General features: G+C 37.9%; 1 protein-coding gene across 1 annotated transcript in view; it reads left to right on the top strand.

The window, feature by feature from the left end:
• Window positions 1-22,176, top strand: part of bbs4 (Bardet-Biedl syndrome 4) — a 120,592-nt gene that overhangs the window by 11,046 nt on the left and 87,370 nt on the right. Inside the window, exons 2-3 of the mRNA XM_048257135.1 lie at window positions 1,453-1,525; window positions 14,639-14,684. Of these exons, the coding sequence (XP_048113092.1) occupies window positions 1,453-1,525; window positions 14,639-14,684 (119 nt within the window). The remainder of the gene's footprint in view (window positions 1-1,452; window positions 1,526-14,638; window positions 14,685-22,176) is intronic.

The following is a 22,176-nucleotide window of genomic DNA, read 5'->3' as shown; positions in this document are numbered from 1 at the left end:
TTCTTCTCCAGGCTAAAGGCGTGCGCGCAGCGGCGTCAGGTCTGCCCCTGCCCCTCTCCATGATGCACATTGCACGCAGCAGCAGACTTTCTTTACGGTGAACAGCAGTGATTAATAAATGTTTTTTTTTTTTCACTGAGCGGAAAAGATTAAGCCCGAGGTCCGACTGGACCCGAGTCATTTGCTTATATTTTCGACCCGAACCCGGCCCACACCCGTGGGTCCCGACCCGACCCGTTGAGAACTTTACAATGCACCGCTTAGGCTAGTTTTGTTTGTTTAATTTAAGGCCATTTCAGCAACTAAGGCTATTTAATGGCCAGACCATTGTGTGTTATAGAAGCTTAAATATGTTTTTTAAAATCTATGCTAGTAAGAAATTCTAAAGCCTTTAAAGGTGGGACAATGCACCGCTTAGACTGGAGAACAATTTTTTCTCCTACTGCATCCTTAATATGCGCAAACGCATTACTCAGACAGAAAAACAAGCTTTATACCCACTGCGCACAAATGCGCTGTTTAGGCAAGCAAACCAAAAGACTCACTGTGCACGAATGCACTGCTTAGACAGGAGAACAACTTTTCTCATACTGCATGTAGTTTAGGTCAGAAGACCAGAAGGACTCATTGTGCGCGAAACGAACCGCTTGGACAACAACCTTTTTCTCCTAGACTACTACTTGTGAACACACGGTATAAGCTAGTAAATTAAAAGACTCACTGTGTGCGAACGCACTGCTTTAGCAATACAACTCCAAAAGCCCTTACGTTTTCGTAATGAATTTAGGCCGATTACCATCCCTGCACACGTGTGTGTAGTGGGAAATTCTTAACAGCACAAGACAAGTTAAGGCTTGACCTTACCAATTATCAGCATTTGTTTTCTAAACAACGCAATATCACTCACGCAGCTTGTACCAACAAAAAGCGCTAAGAGAAACCTAACAGGTGTCAACAATTAAACCAGCTACACTCGCTTGCATTCAACAAGCCGCCGGTAACGTTCTACAGTGAAGGCGAAATTAAACGCCTCGCTAAAACAAATGTCAAAGGGAAGACCAGTTTGGATTCTCAGGGACCCAAGGCACCTGCTAGCCTGGCTAATGCCAAACCATTGTCATTGAGATGGGGTCTAGGAACTACACATTTTTTCGTATTTGAAACGTGGTTACGAATGCCCAGAGTCGTTTATTGGGCACTATAAATGTCTATCAAATGCGTCTGTACATAGCTCATAACCGCTTCGGTGTGTCGTCATTATCTTGCTGTCCCCCCTCCGTTCTGTGATTGGTTCCTTTGTTGAGGTGAAAACGAAGTCCATGGAATCCAGGCTGCCTAGCAGCATGAATGAAATTGTGCGCGTAAGGCAGCATGGGAAAACCCAGGCTAGGCACCTGCACGATAACGTGGTGGATTACTGGCTTCTAATGAAATCATACTCACCGGTCTCAGAATTGAGGCGAGAAAGGCAAAGAGGAAGAGGCATGACCCTGAATGCATTATATTGCTGCGGGACAGCCCCCAGGTCAGTCACATGACATTGTTGACATAATGGTCTCGAGAAAAGGTAGAAGGATGGCATCATTCAAGGTGTAGACCGTGGTGACGGTCTGAGGGAGGTCGAAATAGATCTGCAGTTTTTTCAAAGTAAAGTGCAGTTATACTACAGTACAGTGCAGTACAGTAGTGTTTTCATGTCCAAAATACTGCATTTCTGTAGTGAAGTACAGTAGGCTACTATGCCGTACAATGCAGATTTTTCGTGTCCAAAAAATACTGTATTTCCTGCATAAGAATTGCAGTTTTGATACTTAGAAAACTACAGTTTTGACAGTTTTTTTTTTCCCAGATTATAATAATTATATCTGGGGTAGGCCTATTTGGTGAGGTAGCTTAACCTAACACCGGGAGTTACAGGATGTGTGTGTGTGAACGCACGCACGAGAGAGATGGAGAGACGAGGTGAATGTGTGTGATGAGTTTTTTTGGTGCATTGCTCACAGTGATTCTGCTGGGGGGCAGGGCTCTACAGTGCACCCATTTCACTCGCACATGCGAGTAAAAATGATGCCGTGCGAGTGCAAAAAAATATTTAGGCGCACTGGTGCGAATGACTTCTAACCATGTCAATGTTTGTCTACAAAATACACCGCAACATCGAGAAACATTACTGGTGCAAACCATAGAATCACGTCGCGAATGCAGCATAAAAATCTCCCATCACCTCCCTACACCTCCCATCAACGTTAGCAGTTTCGCGTTGTGACTCGCTAGTAGTCGCTTCTATCAAATCCAAGAGCGCGCAGAAAAAACGGAAAGTTAGACTAGCTAGCCAAGATGCAAAGATTGAAGAAAGTTCTTCTATCCACCGAATTAATTGGATATAGGAGGAACAGGATGAGATTCTGAGAATGCAGTGAGAGAAGGAAAGGAAACCTAAGGGACCGTTCGTTATTTATAAACGGGGTCACCGGAGGAAAATAGGGGAGGGTCATGTCTTTTTATTCTTTGTTGAGGGGAGGGTCACCTATTTTTTTTTTTTGTCTAGGGGGGGGTCACCCATCTTTTGTATTAATGAAAACAGCAAAAAATCAAAGTGGCTTGTTTGATTGTTGATTTCTGTCGCCATATAGAATAGCTCATATAGCTCTGTCAACATTGAACAATGAAAATAAGGGAGATTTCTCACGCAAAATACGGAAAACATCCGTCCCCATTAACGTTGGAAGGGTTGGAGCAACAAAGTAGCCTACTTTATTCACGCTTAACAGCCTATATCCATTTGGTCAACTTTATCCAGCCCTAAAAAAGCTAACTTTGGTTTACTTGTAGTTTACGGTGTAGCCTAGCCTAACTTTAAACAGTGTGCATGCTTATAAAGCATACTTGTGCTTCATTCATCCACACATCCAGCTCCTAACGTTTTGACAAGCATTTCTACCAATTGACCTTGTTCCTGCCCATCTCTAGCTTTGCTGTCTCCATCCTTTCTGTTTTTGTTGTTTGCAAAAAAATATATAGTAGGCCCTATTTATTGGAAACCAGCAACAAGTGCAATTTGTTAATCGCGGTCATTCTCTCTCCTGCCAACAAAAATGTGTTACGTTCCAAGTAGCAGTGCGTAATTCTGCTTCATAAAGCAGAATACAGAATACAAATACATTGGTCATATAAATAGCCAGTTTATGGTCTACAGTGTAGGCTAGAGTTGGTAAGTTATGGTAGGCCAACTTGGAGTGAATATACAGGGGGATTTCTTTGGCTCTTAGCCTGGCAGGTGCGCACGTAGACATAGCCTACGGCCGAACACTGCAAGCGCCACGTTGTTAACTTAAATAGGCCTACTGTAGGTTAACATCACTCTGAGTTCGCATTCAAGCAAGCAAAACGATGATTTGAATACATTTGTTTCTCTGGAAGGGCAAGGGGTAACAACAGGACAACACAGAGACAGGCCAGAAAGCAGGACTAATGTTATGAGAGTATTACAGTAATATGGGATATTCTACGGGAAAATATTAAAACGGCAAGACAGCGGGGAAAAGTTAAAATGATAGGCCTAAACCCGGAAAAAGTTGGCATGTTAGGTATTTTTCGGTCCCTGTGATTATTTGTGAAATAGTGCAATCGGTCTTTTCAAGTCATTTGAGAAGGAAGGAGTGTAGCAAGCTCCCAAATTGACGCTCGTCTGAGAAATTGAGTTTTGGATAATGTTCAGCTTTGGGAAGCCAAAGCCTAGAGGAAGGAAGCCTAGAGATTAGTCCATAGCAACAAGTTCATGTGTTGAATTTGTTATTACCCAGTGTGCTTTGTTGAATGGTCTCAATGTTTTATTGTTTTATTTCATGTGAATACTTACTAGAGGAGTAAATTATTTCAAGTAGGTTAATGCAGTTAAAGGAAGTATGCATTTAGTTTCCATGCTTATTGTGTTTCCACAACAATGTTAGTGAGTAAATCTACTGAAATGGCCACCATCTTGGTGAAGTGTGATGTGTAAGATCAGAAAGCAGTGGGTGAGTTTAGAAGGATTATTTAAGTCGATGTGTTTTCATAGCGCCCTATAGCGTGGGCGGAAGGTATTAACGATTGGCCGGGGAGGGTCATGTCTTTTTTGAAAAGACTGCTGAAGGATCGTTGAAAATTTTCTTGCAGGCAGGGGAGGGTCAAGCAACTTTTGATTGAAGCACTCAAAATCCCTCCGGTGACCCTGTTTATAAATAACGAACGGTCCCTAACATGCCTTTTAGCCCAGTTGACGTATTGGCTGCAATATGCAAAATATAGCTGTAGCGAACGAACCGGCACAAAAGTACCCTCCCGTAATACTCCCATTTTATTCAAAGGTAGAACGCTACTGACAACTCCAGGCTTCTACGCGATGTATGTTTGTTTACACGAATACAAGCTGAAGTGCAAACGAAAAGTAGGCCTAACGCTTGCCTACTGCCCCCATCAATGCAGATATTTCAAATAAAAACTAAAAGTATAAAACATACATCCTTGATTAGCCTATGTTGGGTTTTGTGGAAGAGGAAATGGACTGTTTTAGTAGTAGTAGTCTATTAGGCAGTATGCAGTCAGATAGGTCACCATGGGCATATTTGGATTAGCTATAGATGGATTCACAAATAAATAAATTAGCCTACATTTGGCAGGATACTTGATATACAGACTAAATGCAAATATGGCAATGCATTATATTATTTTACATTAACAAAATGTAGGAAAATAGAACAGACTGAAAATAAAGTAGGCACTGATCTTTAAAATCCTGTTTCCTGTAGCCTAAATGTTGTCAGTCATTCTTAATATTCATAATTGGTGCACTGGCATGTTTAACTGTTAGCTGCAGTATAATGTTAGATTATGTGTAAGTTAAGTACAGAACTGACTGTGCTCCCAAATTTTTGTCTGTGCTCCTAAATTTTTTAACTTGGGCGCACAAGTGCTCCTGAAATTTTTTTTTTAGTGTAGAGCCCTGCCCCGGGGGGCAAGCTGTTTTTGCCTGTTCAAGCATGTGTTTACACAACTGTTGTACACTTGCCAAAAATACCTAAACCTGCTTACTATACCTTTAAAGAAACAGTACTTTTCATAACTGGGTTAAAGACGAATAGGGTGTTCCAAGCACAAAAAAATAAAATTATTAAATGGTGTATTTTTTTTTATTCAATAATGTGCACAAATGTGTTACCTAGGTAAATATATATTTTTTTCCCTGAGCATTTTGATTATTTTGTGTTTTTAGTGTTGTCGACAAGTAACAATGGCGCAAAAATGTCAATCAGTGCAACGACTATGAAAGAATACATACAGAAGGAACAATCTTAGCCATTTAAAATTTATGAGTTCAGTATATCTCTTACAATAGATTTTTTAAAACACAAGAAAGTGCTGTTACTCTGTTTTAAATTGTCTGCACCTTGTTTGCATTCTAATGTGTCTTGTGATTTTGTTAGTTTGTATAAAAGGTTTTGGTACGCCTTCTATTCTATTTAAAAATCAATCAAACTCCATTTTCTATAAAACAGGCATGGTTTCTCTTACATTCACATGAAAAAAGATATAATAATAATATTAATTGTAATAGTTATTTTAAGCAAAAGTTTCTGTTGTACTGTATGACGATTTTCTGTTGTACTGAATGACATCCTCCAAAGTGTCCTGTTATGTTTCTTGGTAATATTTGGATGTTTTATCTTAAACGTCTTACACTTAGCTCCTTTAAAGTAGCAGTAGTAAAATGTAAATATGCCACCCCAATGGCAAGTATGAGTTATGGTATTACTACATAATGAAAAAAAGTAAGGCAAACAGAGGTATACTTGTTCAGAAAAAGCATCATCTTTATTCTGAAGTAAAATAAGAGACAACAATATGAAAACATTGTTAACTGAACTCGTAACAACTCGTAAGGCACCAGAACACATTTAAGGAAACAGATTTCTTTAAAAATGTGGAATCAATTGAAGTATGAAGTAATTGAAGTCTCATAACATGTGAAAAATGTGGTCTAATGTGGAATCATTTCAAGTAGGTTTCAAGGTGTTAAATATGTCATGTAAAATAACTTTCAGTATTTCAAATATTTGAAAAAATTTAGTATAATGTGGAATAATTTCAAGTACGTTTCAACATGTTAATATAAAAAGAATGTGCAATAACTTTCAGTATTTCAAACATTTAAAAATATGTTCGTGTTTAACTAGTTAAAAACAGTGGGAAACGTTTTCAGCGCTTTTACGGCTATCTGGGGATATTATGCTTTGGTTTTGATCCAAAAACCCGCCAGAGAGGTTTCCTTATACACACTCTTAAGACCACCATCATTTGCAATTTCGATCAACTGCTCTTCCTCCTGCGCTGACAAGTTAGGACTATTCGGGATATTGACAAATGGGTTGCGGACCCACTCATTGATTTGCCGTGGATCTTTGGAGGATGGGAAGTAGTGATGGGCAAATGAAGCTTTAGTGAACCACTAAACCACAGCAGTGTGAAGCTAGCGACACTAATGAAAAAATCCAATATGGCCGCCACATGTAGATTTTTCAACATAAAAGTCTTTACCCAATCCAGTATATGTAACCAAAAATATTGGTTTGTTAAGGACTTTTATGTTGAAAAATGTATGTGTGGCAGCCATCTTTTTGCTTTTCAGCTAGTGTCGCTAGGCTCACACTGCTGTGGTTCATTGGTTCACCAAAGCTTCATTTGCCCATCACTAATGGGAAGTAACGCTCAAACTCATTTGAAAGCGCAACAAGGTGATCGCGCACCAGCTGCGAGAGAAAGGGCCCTGCCTCAGTCTCTCCCAAAACCCCCACTACTGTTTGGAACATATCAAATACACTCCGGTCCGGAGTGACAGGTTGAGGTCATTAAGCAACCCGAATATGTCACACAGGTAAGCGAGTTTTGACACCCAGTCCTCATCACTAAAATGTGCAGCTAACGGTGACTTTTTTTCTGTAAGAAATCTCTGCAGCGGCTCTCGCAACTCAAACACTCTGGCCAGTGACCTGCTAAAGATGCTTGTTTTTTGTTGCTCATTCTAGCAGTTTAGCTAACTTCGTGTGACACTACCGTTCGCCAAGAACTGATCAAGTGAAGTGAGCTGACCTGAGGCTGCGCAGCGCTGAAGGCAATATGTAAAAGTGTTGAAGGCGGGACAGACAGACGTAAGAAAATAGACCTTGCAAAATGCAAACATGCGTGCAATCAAACAACTGCATATAGACCTATGCCATGTAAAAACGTGACATTATTGCGAATTACATTTAGTTTAGTTTGCATGCATTTTTTTTAAACTCATGTCGTAGGCTACGGCCCGGTTAGGAATGTCCTGCGGCCCGGTTGGGGACCGCTGGTGTAGAGCATTTCTAATGGGTGTCTAAGGTTTATAACATTTTAGTTCATGAACTGAACAAATGTTTCCCAGTCCTTTTCTAACCTTGAGGCTCTATTTGAAGATGGCTCAGGTTCTGCGATAACAAATTTGACGTCTGTCTTGAAGTAGTGAATTTCATCTGGTGGACTTGGCCACACAAAGTTATTTATGACCGCCGCGCAGCGAAGATAGCGATATAGGTTTAGTCAGATTTTATTTTTTTTTTATTTTCTTTTTTTTTTTATTTTTCTTTTTTCTTTTTCGCATGCCCAAATTTCCGTCAATGATTCCCGGGACACTGAAAGACCGGGTATTTAAACTTGGTGGGCATGTAACCCCACATGGATAGCATGGAACCATCGTTTTTCGTTTTGATCTGTAGCCCCCCCGCTGGACTGGACCCCGAAAGGAGGGTAGGGCAGACACAGTTTTCTGTGAATATCTCGAAAACCGTAGGGTTTAGGAGGACCATTTTTTTTTGTATGTTGATCTCAAGGGGCCATGTCAACCCATTCCATAACCACTCATTTCATGTATAGCGCCACCTAGTTAAACACAAAAAAAGTAAAAATGAGGTGTTGTAATTGAAGGTATCTGTGACCTAACATAGTCAAAACTGCACGAAATTGGAAGTGTAGGATCATTATGACACCCTCTGTATGCACACCAAGTTTTGTGGAATTCCGTTCATGGGGGGCCACACAATAAATTAATTTATGTTACTATACACCAACTGGCCTGTAGGTGGCCGGAGACAGTTTTCTGTGAATATCTCGAGAACCGTAGGGCCTAGGAGGTCCACCTTTTTTATGTATGCTGGTCTTAAGGGGGCATGTCAACCCATCCCATTACCACTTATTTCATGTATAGCGCCACCTAGTTAAAAATTAAAAAGCAAAAAAATTAGGTGTTTTCATCACAATATCTCTGGCTGACAAGGTCAAAACTGCACGAAATTAAAAGTGTAGGATCATTATGACACCCTCCGAATGCATGCCAAGTTTTGTGTACTTTCGTTCATGGGGGGCCTTACAATAAAATAATTTATGTGTACATTTAGTGACGTACACCAACAAGGATTCCCGAGACACTGAAAGACCGGGGTACACAAAACTTGGTGGGCATGTACCCCCACATGGATAGCATGGAACCGTCATTCTTCGTTTTGATCTGTAGGCCCCCCCCGCTGGACTGGACCCCCCGAAAGGAGGGTAGGGCAGACACAGTTCTCTGTGACTATCTTGAGAACTGTAGGGCCTAGGATGACCAATTTTTTCCGTATGTTTGCCTCCAGGGGTCATGTTAACCCATTCCATGTGCACACATGTGCATAAACAGATACACACGCACACACATACATTTACAGTAATCATACGTATGACACATACTCACACAGTAGACATATGTACGCATGCATGCACATGCACAAACACACATACGCAGGCAAACACACACACACACACACACACCCACACACATAAACATAAATTTGTACACGCACACATGCACACAATTCAAGAATTTTTCCCGTCATCTACTCCTTGAATTTTTGGTCATTGATACCCGGGACACCGAACCACCGGGGTACATGAAATTTGGTGGGTATGTAGCCCCACTAGACTTTTACGGAAAAATTTCATTTCGTCCCCGGGGACCACCACCACAAAATAAATATTCATCATCATCATCATGGCTGCATTTTCAGTATTGGCGAGAAGTAGTCGTTTGTCCACTAGATGGCGCATCGTTGCAGTGAGGCGTAATTTTGTTGGAAGTTAAAAGTGGGTTGGAAAAACAATGGACGCTTCCTACAAGGACTGTAATTTACCGCAGCGAACATCTAATAAGGATAGGGCGATGTTCACATGAAGTGTAATTCCCATTTCTTCTTGAAGCGAAATAAATCTGAGGATGTTTATCGGACATGCTTGGTTTTACTGCAGGAATGCGTTAATCTTGTAATATCAATAAGGACCTAGGTAATGTTACCGTTAAGCGTTGGTTGAGTGATGGAGGCATTTGATTGAGTGCATTTGTAGAAAACTATAAATGCGGTTATACCATGCAAATGTATAGCAGCACTGTTTGTATCTTTCGACTGTCATTTATTGCACGTGCTACAAAATCATTCTCTGCAATGGAAGATTTACCAACGTTACACCGGTCTGATACAGTTTTGCCTATACATGCGTGAGACTGAGACGCCTGTTTATTTTGTTTTAAGTGTGTGCAGGGTGTGAGAGGGGAATCGATGTACTTTGATTACAGCTTGGTAGTTGTAGTCTGTGAAATTAAAAAGCACGTATGTGTGAAGTATCCAAACAATGACACCTTCATTTCATTATGGCTGCTTTAGCAAAACACCTTAAGATACTGTGTAGTGGGTCCCATTTAGAAGTGGCTACTTCATTCGCGCTTTCCTTGACTCATGGAGCTGCGTGAATGTTATTACAACTTTTCGCCCACGATATGATGACAGTTTAAGTCCGCTTGATACTGTAAGGCGTAAGCCATTAGTTTCCAAAGGAGATTTTATTTGTGTCGCCAGCATAGCCTATTGACAATTTATGTTGTAAATAGGCCTACCTTATAATCCTACCTGTAGCTTAGGGAAGCAAACAGCTTTCTATTAGGATCTAGTTTGTTAGTTACCGTTTTGTCATAACTGCCTGATGCATTTTTGCATTTAGAATAGTCAGAGCGTGTATATCTCAATCGGAAAATTAAACAATATCGGGTGCCTATGGACTAGGCTGGGTGAACCCAGCCTGATCTGCCCGCTATTTATTTTTTGATTTCTTAAAAGATTGAGCTTGGTCTGATGAAAGCCAGACTAGCCATGGACCTCAGTTAAACAATGCAAGGGAACATGAATCAGCCTATATTTGCACGAACAATAACGGACAAAAGCTCTTCAACTTTGGCCCGTTAAAATGTGTATGAACAGTCTAGCGACGCATTTCATCAAGGCCCATTTGGACATGTCAGTTATTTGCACCACTGGTTAGATGTAAAACAGCATTTCGCTTCAGACTATAGGCTACTGTTACTTAATTTGTGCATTAACAATAACGTTTCAGACTACTGTTACTTAATTTGTGCATTGACAATAAAGTATTACATGAACTAAAGATGACTAAAATCTTATGTAGAAGAAGAAACATTCACAAAAAATCCATCCATCCAAAAATGACCTTTGTTTTTGATAGCTGTTGAAAACGGCATGGAACTGACAGAGATGTTTTTGTTTATAAATACATAATAAATAAATAAATAAATAAATAAATAAATAACATTATGCTGATACCTTTTGCTTTTCCCAAATACAATGTAGCCTACAGGTGTAAGTGACCTTTCATCAATCCAGTTGCAATGGATGAACTGTGATGAACTGCCCTACTTGTGATTGTTTAGAGATTTTAAAGGTTTTATAACAATGCTACATCTTCTTTGGCTATTCTACAATCTATTCACCTTTTCAGCACCAGTAGGCTACTTTCTGTGCAGCCGCACACACACACTCAGGCATGCCAAACAAGCATACACAAAAGTTTCAAGAGTGGGGGATGGAGTAAAATATGGAGACATTGAAGTGGGATTTATTTTCGCGGAACGGATGTACAGGACTGAGCGGCGGTCATATTTTGTACCGCTATGCGGTACATCTAGTTCTTTTTCCCTTTTGTAGCATGCAGCTAATTTGTACCTCATCTCCTACAGACAGCAGTACCTGCCCAATGAATGGCAGGTCATCGTACTGCACAATAGCAAATTTGCCATTTAAATTTTCAGCAGTTGCCAGGGCAGGGAAGAGACTGCTTCAGCTTGTGGGCTGACCTATACTTCTCTGTTAAAATTAATCTCTGTTGGTGAATCACACACACAGGTGGTATTGGTGCGGGAGCAGAAACACCGATGCTTCTCGGTACCAAAATTTCCCGGGTACCTTTGTCTAATTGTGTGAAAACTTTCTAATAATGATTGACACAGCACTCAAAAAATCCTCCATAGAAATGCATGGGCCTAGTTTGTAACGCCGTTGTCCCACCCCTTCCTCGGCAAAACGTTGTCATGTGAATACATTGAGCCAAACATGTGGTGTGATGAACAAGTCATCTGAGCGCTGTGAGGTCGCGGTGAAGGGCTAAGGGGTCTTGGCGGGTCTGGGTCTGTTAAGATTGTAGAGGCACCCAGTGCTTGTGGTCAGCTTGTTAGTGTACATTGTAAGTGTGTAGGTCTAGTTGAGTGCCTGTCACTTTAAGACGTTCGCGAGGGAGGAACCCTTGCAGTTTTAACACAGTTTAAAGGCTACTGATATGTGTGGATGCAATTCATAATGTTTTCTCTGTAGTTAGTTGAGAATATACTAATTGACAATAAAGCTGACTTTGAGATATCACCTGCTCTGATTGGACCAGAAGAACCGGGAACTGTGGATTTTTGCAAAACAAATAACAGGCTCTAGGTTGAGGTAGGAGTGCAGATTTTTTCTAAAAAACAATCTTAATGTTGTTCTGTCAGAGCATAGTGTTGGTTTCAGTGAATATGATCAAAAAAATCTTGCCAACTGCAGCTTTAATAGCAATTTAGCCCGTCGTCTTCTATGCAATGCTTCTATGTGCCAACAATCCTTCAACAATTGTTAATGTGTTGGCTGTGGTTCTTAAACTTTTTTTCTGGCGAGCCAAGTCTCGCAACCCCCTTATTTCTAACCGGCGGAATTTGGTTTTGGAATGTTGCGAGATGGGCATTGGAAGCAAAGGCTATGTCAACACTAACACCAACACCTTTTTCATGAATATGACCTAGAATAGCCAATGGACTAATTATTTAAACTTATCATTTGAAAATTCAACAGACTAGAGAGAGAAAGAAACATGCAGTTTTTTAATGTAACGAGACAACAGGGAGAGGGTCCTTCACAAGAGGTCAAGAAAAGAAGAGAGTTTGAGGTCTTCCTAAGTGAGACAGTGAAGTTGTGGACCAGATAGTAGGATAGGTCCTTAATGCTATGCAGGTCATCCTGCAAATTTATAGTCAAGTCAAGTCAATTTATTTTTATAGCACATTTAAAAGCAACAACATTGCACCAAAGTGCTTTACATAAAATAATAATAACAATAATAATAATAATAATAATAACAAAAACAATAATAACACTAATAATAATGTATACAATACAATTAATAATAGTAATAATAGTAAACAATTTTAATAGGCTAAGTAAGGAAGACTAAAAACTTAAAAACTCAAAGATAACAACAGATGGCCCTTGTAGTAATAATAATAATAATAATAATAATAAATAATAATTGGGTAAGAGGTGAAGGGGTCAGGGAGTGTTAAAAGCTAGGGAGAAGAGGTAGGTCTTTAGGTTGGATTTAAAGCTACTGATAGTGGGGCAGGATTTGACATAATCAGGAAGGCTATTCCAGAGTTGGGGAGCATAGACAGAGAAAGCTCTGCCACCTTTAGATTTATAGGTCATGTATCCATGGTAACTCCTTAATGTCTTTAGTGTCTCCTTAATGTCAGCTCTGGAAAGATTTAAGAGACCACTGCACACCTTTTCTTTCTTTCTTTCTTTCTTTCTTTCTTTCTTTCTTTCTTTCTTTCTTTCTTTCTTTCTTTCTTTCTTTCTTTCTTTCTTTCTTTCTTTCTCTTTCTTTCTCTCTGCCCCTGTCAGACACACGTACACACACAAACACAAGTATGCTATCAAGTATATGGCAGACATGGCATCTTGTGACGGTCAAGACATGACCGCACAGGACTTGTGCCCTGTCAGCACTCATCTTCCCTCCATATCAGTGGTTATGTACCCACACATGCATACACAACATTAACATTCACTAAATGACTTTTACATCACATTATGGACTGTTACCTTATGGATGGCAGCGTTGGGAGAGCATAACTTTGTACCGATCGATGGACAGAATTAACTGCGTCGGTGTGGCGACGGCAACATGCTGTTGCGCAAGAATATAACTTCGGGGCATAGCTACGTGGCACTTTGGACGTTCGCACTCATCTAACACCATTTCCCATAATGTGGTAATGTTTCATGTAATGTATGACACGACAACTATCTGCTATGTTTACACATTTATTGTTAACTAAAGTTAGACGCGTAAGCTTGAGTAAAACATGAATGCTATGCAGACATAAAAGTTACCGACTGTTGTGTTGTCTCGTTCTGGCTCTGAATGTCCGGTGGCAAAGGGGGCCGACGAGACACTACGGTCGATTTATTGGTTCCGGGCGGCATTGAGCCGTGCCATTCTGTTTATTGCTGTGGGGGATGGTCGCGTCGTTCCTGATCAAACCACCGCGATCTTTATTCTTAACACCAGCAATAGGGTGTACTATTTAGCAATTTCTTTTGATATAACTGCTAGGGCATAGGTCACATCTATATGCTTGTGATTCAGGGTCTGTCTTGTCTTCCTGTAGTTATTGTTTATTGTTTCCCTGTCTATGTGAATGGTGCTGGTCGCCAGGTATATGTACCCCTCTGTTTCATTTGATGTGAGTCTTGATGTTGTTGGTGATGCGCAACGTGAATGTTACGACCCTGTATTTGGAAAATAGTCACCTGTAAACTCTATTGGAATTTTTGAAGAGCTATTGTTAGTTTTTTTTTCCCTTTATTAGTTCAGTAATTGTCCTATGGAGCCCTCTGCTTGTATTGTGTGCAAGCCCCGTCATTAAATTTTTGGTCCATTCTCAATCACTGCCTCTGCGTCCTTGGCCACACCCACTTTGATTGAGGGTAACTCCGCTCGGTACCGTGACACATCTAATAAACTGTTTTACAGAGTTATTGAATTACGGAGTTATTATTGTATTGTGAGGTTTTGATTTTGTTACACTTCTATCAGGTGAGGTAATGAAACTCATTTTAGTGTATAGTAGGAAGGATCATTCCATGTTAATTTGTCAAACAATGCCTCAGATTTGTCTAAAAATGCAGGGAGACTATCCCAATATCATCTTATTGTCAAAATTTACGTTTACTGTCATTAGCTAAAAAAAAATCCTTTGGATATTTCACTCAAATCTGGATAGTAAGGAGAGTTTTTCATAACATCAATGAATTGCAATGGAATGACTGATATCACTGTTGATACTCCTAGAAATAGTTTTTTTTAGAAATTTTTTTGTACCATTTAGTTTCTGTTGAGATTATTGAATTAAAGAAAGTGTGCCTTTTCTTTCTTATGCCTCTTTCTCTGATTTTAGGAGGGTCAACATTCAAATTCTGAGAAGAAACAACGATCCAATAAAGGTATTTTGTACATCTTTATTATATAAAAAACAATCTCAGGAAAAGAGAGATCACATATTTTTTATGAACATCTCGTAGTGGTCCAGGAGGAATAAATGCAACACAGACAAAAACGAATAAGGATGTTAAAATGATGTCTTTAGTCAACCAAATTCCTGGTGCAAAACTACATACTAATAATAATAATAATAATAACTAGAAGTGCAATTCCAAGGAATTACCTGTGCATGAAAATGCAAAAGTTGTGATGTAAAATATCATGTATTCACCCCTTGCAGACACGTGACTTAAGTCACGTGACGGCTCCATGCTGGACGGCAAAAAGATGGGAGACGGACGGCAAATTACATTATGTCATAAAGATTATGATGAACTTAACACCATTACTATAACATCTTTGTAGTTCAATGTATTGCTGTTTGGGGTCTGATAGTCAAAGAAGATGCCAGTGGTGTTGTTAGATGAAATGGGTCATGATCGCAAATGTAAAGTTATTAAAACTGGTGGTAACAGCAAGGGGAGATAACGTTACGTTAGGCTACTGTAATTAACATTATGGTAAATGAACACCCATAAGTATTTCTGGACTAAAATATTGCAAAGCGATTGAAAACAAACCAAAATATATCTATGCAAGACCATGGGATGTTGTTGTATTCCAAACAATAAGCCAACAGTCGTGGAAGGGCATTACTACGGTTAAATCTCACTATAATCTCCTAGCTGTGCGATATGTCCCATTACAACCCATTGATTTGATTCGTGTTCTTGCCGTCCACTAGGCTATTTTGCTGTGGCGCGAACAAAACGTGACGTCACTTGCAAGGGGTGAATAGTTAAAATAGTTAATACAGAGGTGGTTACTACGGTGAGGCTAGGATAGACATGGTGGTTGCATAGCTTAATAAAAGTTGATAGTTTAAAAGTAGACCATTTATAAGTTGAATGTAGATAGTTTAAAAGTTGTTGATAGACAGCTAGTTTAATAGATAAATAGTTTACTGATAGTTTAAGAGTAGACTGTTTAAAAGTTGAATGTAAATAGTTTAAAAGTTGTGGACAGACTGGAAGTTTAATGAATGTTGATATTCAAATAGTTTAATGGCTGTGTATAGGTAGATATTTGACGATAACTGATAGTTGGAATGGCTCTAATGTTTGCTAGCAGTTATGCTAAGATTTTTAACTATGCTAACCATGTTACTTAGCTAATGTTTTATAGCAGTGCTAACATGCTAACCATGCTACTTAGCTAACTTAGCCAACGTTTTCTAGCAGTTTAATGAATGTTGATATTCAAATAGTTTAATGGCTGTGTATAGGTAGATATTTGACGATAACTGAAAGTTGGAATGGCTCTAATGTTTGCTAGCAGTTATGCTAAGATTTTTAACTATGCTAACCATGTTACTTAGCTAATGTTTTATAGCAGTGTTAGCAATGCTAACATTCTAACCATGTTACTTAGCTAACGTTTTCTAGCAGTTTAATGAATGTTTATATAATAATGAATAGTTTAATGGTGATAACTGAAAGTTGGAATGGCTCTAATGTTTACTAGCAGTTATGCTAAGATTTTTAATTCTGCTAACCATTCTACTTAGCTAATGTTTTATAGCAGTGCTAGCAATGCTAACCATGCTACTTAGTTAACTTAACTAACATTTTCTAGCAGTTTTGCTAAACATGCTAACTATGTTAGCAATGTTAACATGCTAACTATGTTAACCATGTGACTTAGCTAACCAAGCTTATCATTTTAGTAGTTATGCTAACTATGCTAATTAGCATGCTAACTATGTTAACCATGTCACTTGGCTAACTTAGCTAATCATTTTTAGCAGTTATGCTAACTATGCTAACTAGCATGTTAACTATGTTAACCATGTTACTTAGCTAACTTAGCTAATCATTTTTAGCAGTTTTGCTAAAAATGATAGCTAGCATGCTAATTATGTTAACCATGTTACTTAGCTAATTATTTTTAGCAGTTTTGCTAACTAGCATGCTAACTATGCTAACCATGTGACTTAGCTAACCTAGCTAATCATTTTTAGCAGTTTTGTTAATAATGTTAACATTGTTAGCAATGTTAACATGCTAACTTTGCTAACCATGCTAACTAGCTACAGTGGGTAGGAGTCATAGTTGATGAAAAGTGTTGACATAGTTGATGACAAGTTAAAAGTTGTTGATAGACAGCTAGTGAATGTATATAGTTTAAAAGTTTAAAAGTTGAATGTAGATAGTTTAAAAGTTGTTGATAGACAGCTAGTTTAATAGATAGATAGTTTAATGGGTTACATTGTTTAACAGTGGATTATTGTAGTGAGGACTTTTATTTTGAAACAGTTTTGGGCAGAGGAAACAGTTGAATAGGATGTGTAGTCTTAATTGACCCAGATTGTATGCTTAAAGCCTGAGGCTGCAGGTGGCCTGAACACCTGCCATAGGATTCTAATTGCTTAACGGCCATTATGATGATGTCAATCGGCAATGTTAAGTCTATGGGGATTTTTAAAAAGTTTTTCTTTAATAGTTTAAAAAGTGCAAAAGTTTTAAAGTTGAAAAGACATAGCAGCTTGGTCCGTTTGAATACCTACGTTACAAAGTTTGAATGAAGTTTCTAAGTTAAACTCTTCAAGAGAAATAGCGTACGGAAAAAGTGGTAAGCGGAATAATAATAATAACTAGAAAAGCATTTCCTGAAGGAAATACAGTGCATGAAAATGCAAAAATATGATGTAAAATATCATACAGAGTAAAAACAAACTATATTGGTTGCTAAGTAGATGAGGTTTAATATAGTTGGAATGACTGAACAGTTAAATAGGTGGATAGTTTAAATGGTTAAATTATTTAGGTAGATAGTTGACGATAACTAACAGTTGGAATGGCTCTAATGTTTGCTAGCAGTTATGCTAACTATGTTAACAAAGATAATAATGTTAACCAAGTTACTATGCTAACTAGCATGCTAACACGCTAGCATGTTAACCACGTTACTTAGCTAATCATTTTTAGCAGTTTTGTTAAAAATGCTAACTAAAGATGCTTAACATGCTAACCATAATACTTAGCTAACATAGCTAATCATTTTTTAGCAGTTTTCTTTAAAAATGCTAACTAACATCTTTAACATGCTAACTATGCTAACCATGTTACTTAGCTAACTTAGCTAATCATTTTTAGCAGTTTTGCTTAAAAATCTTAACTAGCATCTAGCATGCTAACTATCTTAACCATGTTACTTAGCTAACTTAGCTAATCATTTTTAGCAGTTTTGCTAAAAATGCTAACAATGTTAGCAATGCTAATATACTATGCTAACCATGCTAACTAGTTACAGTGGGTAGGAGTCATAGTTGATGACCAGTAACAGTTACAATGGCTGAACAGTTAAAGAGTTCAGTAGTTTAAAGGGTTAAATTGTTTAACAGTGAAATATTGTAGTGAGGACTTTTATTTTGAAACAGTTTTTGGCAGAGGAAGCAGTTGAACAGGATGTGTAGTCTTAATAGGGCCAGTTTGTATGCTTAAAGCCTGACACTGGCAGTTGGTCCAGGTGGCCTGAACACCTGCCAGAGGATTCTAATTGCTTAACGGCTCTATTGTGATGTCATCAGCCCATGTTAAGTCTATGGGGAAATTTTGAACAGTTTTTAATTAATAGTTTAAAAAGTATAAAAGTTACAAAGCTGAAAAATACATAGCACCCATGTCCTAAGTAAGACCTACGTAACATAGTTTGAATGAAGTTTCTACGTTAAACGGTTGAAGCTGCATTAAACGCGTTAGAAGAAGAAGAATAAGAAGAAGCCTAGGAAGAACAGTACAGTGCATTTTCATGCACTGTAACTAGAAAACGCAATTCCAGGGAATTACCAGTGCATGAAAATGCAAAACATATGGTGTGAAATATATTTTTAAAACAGATGATGTGCTAATTGGCAACCAACATAATGATGTTTAATATAGTTGGAATGACTGAACTAGGTAGATGAGGTTTAATATAGTTGGAATGACTGAACAGTTAAATAGGTGGATAGTTTATATAGTTAAATGATTTGCTTGTTAGATAAGGTTTAATATAGTTGGAATGATTGAACGGTTAAATAGGTGGATCATTTAAATGGTTAAATTATTTAGGTAGATAATTGACGATAACTGACAGTTGGAATGGCTCTAATGTTTGCTAGCAGTTATGCTAATTATGTTATCAAAGATAATAATGTTAACCAAGTTACTTAACTTAGTTAACTTAGCTAATGTTTTCATTTTTAGTAGTTATGCTAACTAGCACTATGTTAACCATGTGACTTAGCTAACCTAGCTAATCATTTTTAGTAGGTATGCTAACTATGCTAACTAACATGCTAACATGTTAAGTATGCTTACCATGTGACTTAGCTAACCTAGCTAATCGTTTTTAGTAGGTATGCTAACTATTTTAACTAGCATGCTAACATGTTAACTATGTTAACCATGTTACTTAGCTAACCTAGCTAATCATTTTTAAAAGTTATGCTAACTAGCATGCTAGCATACTAACTATGCTAACCATGTTACATGTTACTAACTTAGCTAATCATTTGTAGCAGTTTTATTAAAAATGCTAGCTAGCATGCTAACTATGCTAACCATGTTGCTTAGCTAACTTAGCTAATCATTTTTAGCAGTTATGCTAACCATGCTAACTAGCTACAGTGGGTAGGAGTCATAGTTGATGACAAGTATCAGTTACAATGGCTGAACAGTTAAAAAGTTCAGTAGTTTAAAGGGTTAAATTGTTTAACAGTGAAATATTATAGTGACTTTTATTTTGAAACAGATTTTGGCAGAGGAAGCAGTTGAACAGGATGTGTAATAGGGCCAGTTTGTATGCTTAAAGCCTGAGACTGGCAGTTGATCCAGGTGGCCTGAACACCTGCCATAGGATTCTAATTGCTTAACGGCCGTATTGTGATGTCATAATCATAATGTTAAGTCAATGGGGAAATATTGATTAGTTTTTAATTAATAGTTTAAAAAGTATAAAAGTTACAAAGATGAAAAATACAAAGCCCACATGTCCTAAGTAAGACCTACGCAACATAGTTTGAATGAAGTTTCTACGTTAAACGGTTTAAGCTGCATTAACTGCATTAGAAGAAGAAGAAGAAGAAGAAGAACTAGAAAAGCATTTCCTGAAGGAAATACAGTGCATGAAAATGCAAAAATATGATGTAAAATATCATACAAAGTAAAAACAAACTATATTGGTTGCTAGGTAGATGAGGTTTAATATAGTTGGAATGACTGAACAGTTAAATAAGTGGATAGTTTAAATGGTTAAATTATTTAGGTAGATAGTTGACGATAACTGACACTTGGAATGGCTCTAATGTTTGCTAGCAGTTATGCTAACTATGTTAACAAAGATAATAATGTTAACCAAGTATGCTAACTAGCATGCTAACAATGTTAAAATCTTAAGTATGCTAACCATGTGACTTAGCTAATCATTTTTAGCAGTTTTCTTTAAAAATGCTAACTAACATCTTAGCATGCTAACTTTCTTAACCATGTGACTTAGCTAACTTAGCTAATCATTATAAGTAGTTTTGCTAAAATGCTAACCAAGATGCTAACATGCTAGCATGCTAACTTTACTAACCATGTGACTTAGCTAACTTAGCTAATCATTATAAGTAGTTTTCTTTAAAAATCTAACTAGCATCTTTAACATGCTAACTATCTTTAACCATGTGACTTAGCTAACTTAGCTAATCATTTTTTAGCAGTTTTGCTAAAAATGTTAACTAACATGCTAACATGCTAGCATGCTAACTATGCTAACCATGTGACTTAGCTAACTTAACTAATCATTTTTTAGCAGTTTTGCTAAAAATGCTAACTAAGCGTCTTAACATCTTTAGCATCTTAACTATCTTAACCATGTTACTTAGCTAACTTAGCTAACTAGCTACAGTGGGTAGGAGTCATAGTTGATGACAAGTAACAGTTACAATGGCTGAACAGTTAAAAAGTTCAGTAGTTTAAAGCGTTAAATTGTTTAACAGTGAAATATTGTAGTGAGGACTTTTATTTTGAAACAGTTTTTGGCAGAGGAACTGGAGCCCGAACACCTGCCATAGGATTCTAATTGCTTAACGGCTCTATTGTGATGTCATCAGCCCATGTTAAGTCTATGGGGAAATTTTGACTAGTTTTTAATTAATAGTTTAAAAAGTATAAAAGTTACAAAGTTGAAAAATACAAAGCCCACATGTCCTAAGTAAGACCTACGTAACATAGTTTGAATGAAGTTTCTACGTTACACGGTTTAAGCTGCATTAACTGCGTTAGAAGAAGAAGAATAAGAAGAAGAAGAAGAAGAAGAAGAAAAAGCCTTGGAATAACAGTACAGTGCATTTTCATGCACTGTAAAAAGCCTTGGAATAACAGTACAGTGCATTTTCATGCACTGTAATAAGAAGTTGTTAAAGTTGCCTAGGAAGAACAGTACAGTGTATTTTCATGCACTGTAATAAGAAGAAGTTGCCTAGGAAGAACAGTACAGTGCATTTTCATGCACTGTAATAAGAAGAAGTTGCCTAGGAAGAACAGTACTGTGCATTTTCATGCACTGTAATAAGTTGTTGTTGTTGTTGTTGCCTTGGAAGAACAGTACAGTGCATTTTCATGCACTGTAATAATAATAATAAGAAGTTGCCTAGGAAGAACAGTACAGTGCATTTTCATGCACTATAATAAGAAGAAAAAGTTGTTGCTAAGGAAGAACAGTACAGTGCATTTTCATGCACTGTAATAAGAAGATGTTGTCTAGGAAGAACCGTACAGTGCATTTTCATGCACTGTAATAAGAAGCCTAGGAAGAACAGTACAGTGCATTTTCATGCACTGTAATAATAAAAAAGGTCAAGAAAAAACAGAAACCGAAACAAAAGGAGTGTAGAGATATGTGCCGTAACCACTAGCCTCTGACCTAGCTTCTTAGGCTGCAACACACATTGTAGCCTTGTCTGTGGTAACCTTGCTCAGCCTCCCTCTGCATTCCCTTTCCTATGGGGGTGTCCCCCTCGCTCTGGTGCACGTCTGAAAGTTAACTTGCGAGAGACACTGGGTAATATTGTCTACCTGTCATTTCCGATAGTCATTTTTAACAAACAATGTAAAAAAATGCTCCCATAACAAAGTTCTAATAAAGGTGGGACATTATGTCATCAAATAGGCCTAACTATCTGGTTTCCTAATGAAATGTTCCTAATGAAATAACTATCTGGTTTCCTAATGAAATGTATTTTTTATGAAATAAGGAGTGTCAGATCTTTCTTCTGTGATAACCACATTGCCACAATCTACATTGTGAGCAGTTTATGCTTTGACTATTCTTTTATGCAAGCAAAACATATTACAAGTATGATCTGTTACTTTATTTTTAGCCTTTGTAAACCATGCACTTCCTTACTTGGTGTAAACACCTTTGCTG

The sequence above is a fragment of the Alosa alosa genome, chromosome 11 (assembly GCF_017589495.1).
Source record: "Alosa alosa isolate M-15738 ecotype Scorff River chromosome 11, AALO_Geno_1.1, whole genome shotgun sequence".
Taxonomy (NCBI): domain Eukaryota; kingdom Metazoa; phylum Chordata; class Actinopteri; order Clupeiformes; family Clupeidae; genus Alosa; species Alosa alosa.
The sequence above is the reverse complement of the archived record's forward strand: the minus strand, read 5'-3'. Positions and strand labels throughout refer to the sequence as shown.